Source organism: Petromyzon marinus, chromosome 79, assembly GCF_048934315.1.
Source record: "Petromyzon marinus isolate PM22_M1 ecotype Great Lakes invasive population chromosome 79, UKy_Petmar_22M1.pri1.0, whole genome shotgun sequence".
Lineage (NCBI taxonomy): Eukaryota > Metazoa > Chordata > Hyperoartia > Petromyzontiformes > Petromyzontidae > Petromyzon > Petromyzon marinus.
In genome coordinates, this window is record NC_133745.1 from 22,842,037 (window position 1) to 22,846,575 (window position 4,539).

The following is a 4,539-nucleotide window of genomic DNA, read 5'->3' on the forward strand; positions in this document are numbered from 1 at the left end:
ATCAGCGATGTTCATTCAGCATGAAGTTTCGTTCGGGGGGTTTAGATCGGGCTCCGATAAATTTGCCGTAACCCTCATTGTAACGCCGGCGTGTTTAGAGGCTGCCGCTTCTCTACATCGCAGTCACGGTGGTATATTTACAATCGCATTTGTATCCTTATCGGCGACGTTCATTCAGCATGAAGTTTCGTTCGGGGGGTTAGATCGGGCTCCGATAAATTTGCCGTAACCCTCATTGTAATGCCGGCGTGTTTAGAGGCTGCTGCTTCTCTACATCGCAGTCACGGTGGCAAGATTTACAATCGCATTTGTATCCTTATCAGCGATGTTCATTCAGCATGAAGTTTCGTTTGGGGGGTTACATCGGGCTCCGATAAATTTGCCGTAACCATCATTGTAACGCCGGCGTGTTTAGAGGCTGCTGCTTCTCTACATCGTAGTCACGGTGGCAAGATTTACAATCGCATTTGTATCCTTATCAGCGATGTTCATTCAGAATGAAGTTTCGTTCGGGGGGTTTAGATCGGGCTCCGATAAATTTGCCGTAACCCTCATTGTAACGCCGGCGTGTTTAGAGGCTGCCGCTTCTCTACACCGCAGTCACGGTGGTATATTTACAATCGTATTTGTATCCTTATCAGCGATGTTCATTCAGAATGAAGTTTCGTTCGGGGGGTTAGATCGGGCTCCGATAAATTTGCCGTAACCCTCATTGTAACGCCGGCGTGTTTTGAGGCTGCTGCTTCTCTACACCGCAGTCACGGTGGTATATTTACAATCGCATTTGTATCCTTATCAGCGATGTTCATTCAGAACGAAGTTTCGTTCAGGGGGTTACATCGGGCTCCGATAAATTTGCCGTAACCCTCATTGTAACACCGGCGTGTTTTGAGGCTCCTTCTCTACATCGTAGTCACGGTGGTATATTTACAATCGCATTTGTATCCTTATCAGCGATGTTCATTCAGCATGAAGTTTCGTTCGGGGGGTTAGATCGGGCTCCGATAAATTTGCCGTAACCCTCATTGTAACCCCGGCGTGTTTAGAGGCTGCTGCTTCTCTACATCGTAGTCACGGTGGCAAGATTTACAATCGCATTTGTATCCTTATCAGCGATGTTCATTCAGAATGAAGTTTCGTTCGGAGGGTTAGATCCGGCTCCGATAAATTTGCCGTAACCCTCATTGTAACGCCGGCATGTTTTGAGGCTGCTGCTTCTCTACATCGTAGTCACGGTGGAAAGATTTACATTGGCGGTTTTCATTTATTTATTGTGAGATACTTAATCACAATCGATTTTTATTGAGATTAAAGTTTTGTTCGGGGGTGAGATCGGGCGGCTAGAAATGTCGGAACTCGCCACCACCCCCGCAATTTCCCTTTGATAAACATGAAGACGTTGAGATTGCGATTATGATTTGCCAGCTATTTAAATTTCTCTGGCCAGCTATTCCTTACCATCGAATCGGCGGTGGCAGTGTTTGTTTTTTCTTCTTGGGTTCTTTCGGTAAAGTCACGTAGAATGAGCGCTGTCCTACCGGACAGTCTCGTCCCCTTCACCTGATGAAGGCCGCTTGTTGTTGTGGCCGAAACGTCGCGAGAACATTACTGGTGTTATTTTATTTTATCAATTTATTTATTTTTTATTCTCATTCTACGTGGTGGTGACTTTACCGAAAGAACCAAAGAAGGTGAATCCTTGCAGTCACGAAAGCTTTTCATCGAAGTGTTTGTTGTTGTTGATGGAACCCGATTTAAAAAAAAAAAGCTTTTTGGCACATAGGGTACTTCAAAGTAAACTGAAACCAGGCTCACGGACAACGGTAGGACACCTGCTCGACTTCTGCGCAGGCCATGGGCCTGTAATCACCAACCAGGCTGTTCCGGCATCGGGGCGTCCACACATCACGGATGCATGCCAGGTTCCGAGCAAGAACAACTACAGGGGCATCTCACCCCTCAGTGTGAGGCCGGGAAAGGTCCTGGCAAGGATTATTCAGCATCGCCTTTGCCAGGCGCGCTGAGGGGAGGCTTGCGGAGACCCCAATGCGGTTTCAGGCAAAGGCGGTCCTGCACAGATGCCATATTTTCTGTCCGTCTGCTACAGCAGAGGTGTAGGGAATTCCAGCAAGACGTACATCTCTGCTTTATTGACCTGGTCAAGGCCTATGATACCATCAGTAGGCCTGGGCTCTGGGTTGTTCTTCATGCTTTCGGAGTCCTTGACTCTCTGCTCACGATCATTAAGGACCTTCATGATGGTGAGCGGGCCCGGGTAAAACGACGTGGCCGGGAGTCAGAGCCATTCCCTGTACACCTTGGGGTGCAAGAGGGATGTCCTCTGGCTCCCACATTATGTAACATCTATTTCGACCACGTAGTTTGAGAAGCTTTGCATGGCTGTACCGGAGGAATTTCCATCTGGTACAGATACAATTGGAGGCTGATCGATGCCTGGGTGCGATCAAGGGATGGCTCCCTATTGGTCAACCACGTTATGTATGCCGATGATCTTGTGATTGCTGCTCACTCAGAGGAGGAGTTGGAGGCGCTGCTGCTGAACCTGGAGCTTGCCACCAAGAGGTGGGGCCTTGCCATCAGGTGACTGAGTGAATGTGTGACTGACTGAATGAGTTAATGAGTGACTGAGTGCCTGAATGACTGAGTGAATTTGTGAATGAGTGATTGAGTGAATGAGTGCCTGAGTGACTGAATATGAATGTGTGACTGAGTGCCTGAGTGACTGAGTGAATGGGTGAATGAGTGACTGAGTGCCTGAGTGACTGAGTGAATGCGTGAATGAGTGACTGAGTGACTGACTGAGTGACTGAGTGAATGAGTGACTGAGTGAATGAGTGAGTGAGTGACTGAGTGAGTGAATGAGTGCCTGAGTGCCTGAGTGAATGAGTGCCTGAGTGACTGAGTGAATAAGTGAATGGGTGAATGAGTGACTGAGTGAATGAGTGACTGAGTGACTGACTGAGTGACTGAGTGACTGAGTGAGTGAATGAGTGACTGAGTGAATGAGTGCCTGAGTAAATAAGTGCCTGAGTGACTGAGTGAATGAGTGACTGAGTGACTGAGTGAATGAGTGACTGGGTGACTGGGTGACTGAGTGACTGAGTGAATGAGTAAATGGGTGAATGAGTGAATGAGTGACTGAGTGAATGAGTGCCTGGGTGACTGAGTGAATGAGTGCCTGAGTGCCTGAGTGAATGAGTGCCTGAGTGACTGAGTGACTGAGTAAATGGGTGAATGAGTGACTGAGTGAATGAGTGACTGAGTGCCTGAGTGAATGAGTGCCTGAGTGAATGAGTGCCTGAGTGACTGAGTGAATGAGTGCCTGAGTGACTGAGTGACTGAGTCAATGAGTGACTGAGTGAATGAGTGACTGAGTGAATGAGTGCCTGAATGACTGAGTGACTGAGTCAATGAGTGACTGAGTAAATGGGTGAATGCGTGACTGAGTGAATGAGTGCCTGAATGACTGAGTGAATGAGTGACTGAGTGAATGAGTGACTGAGCGAATGAGTGAATGGGTGACTGAGTAAATGGGTGCCTGAGTGAATGAGTGCCTGAGTGACTGAGTGCCTGAGCGAATGAGTGACTGAGTGAAGGAGTGAATGAGTGCCTGAGTGAATGAGTGACTGAGTAAATGGGTGAATGAGTGAATGAGGAGGAATGACTCAAATCACGGAACCAACGAAGGGATTGGTAGCTTGATAACTTTGATCAACATCATTTAGGTACAATTAATAAATTAACATCATCACAAATCGCCCACATCAACATCATCATCATCAACATCATCATCAATACCAACACCCGGACATTCGCCACAAAGTGACGCTCACATCGCCTGTGCCAGGCTAGGTGCATGAGGAGGAGGTCACGTGACAGACCCAGCAGGTGCCATGGGTTGTGCTGCTGTGCCAGGCTAGGTGCATGAGGAGGAGGTCACGTGACAGACCCAGCACGTGCCATGGGTTGTGCTGCTGTGCCAGGCTAGGTGCATGAGGAGGAGGTCACGTGACAGACCCAGCAGGTGCCATGGGTTGTGCTGCTGTGCCAGGCTAGGTGCATGAGGAGGAGGTCACGTGACAGACCCAGCACGTGCCATGGGTTGTGCTGCTGTGCCAGGCTAGGTGCATGAGGAGGAGGTCACGTGACAGACCCTGCAGGTGCCATGGCTTGTACTGCTGTGCCAGGCTAGGTGCAGATGCACCACCTGTGCCCCCTACTGTGCCAACTCGCTGCATTTTATCCGCCCGGCGCTCCGCTCGTTGTTGTGAGCGTCGCTCCTCAAGGTGCACCTAGCCTGGCACTGCCCCCAGTAGCCTCAAGGTGCACCTAGCCTGGCACTGGCCCCAGTAGCCTCGAGGTGCACCTAGCCTGGCACTGCCCCAGTAGCAGCATCATTTCAGGAGCCGACTCTGTATCGCCAAACATCACCACCACCATCATCATCATCACCACCACCACCACCACCATCATCATCACCATCATCATCATCACCATCACCACCATCATCATCACCAC

General features: G+C 49.4%; 1 protein-coding gene across 1 annotated transcript in view; it reads right to left on the reverse strand.

Annotated features, from left to right (window-relative positions):
* Window positions 1-3,711: 3,711 nt before the first annotated feature.
* LOC142907470 (uncharacterized) overlaps window positions 3,712-4,539 on the reverse strand; it is a 3,213-nt gene continuing 2,385 nt past the window's right edge. Inside the window, exons 1-2 of the mRNA XM_076057022.1 lie at window positions 4,412-4,539; window positions 3,712-4,375 (exon numbers count right to left, since the gene is read on the reverse strand). The exon at window positions 4,412-4,539 is cut by the window's right edge and continues 2,385 nt beyond it. Coding sequence (XP_075913137.1) covers window positions 4,351-4,375; window positions 4,412-4,539 — 153 coding nt within the window. The 3' untranslated portion in view covers window positions 3,712-4,350. The remainder of the gene's footprint in view (window positions 4,376-4,411) is intronic.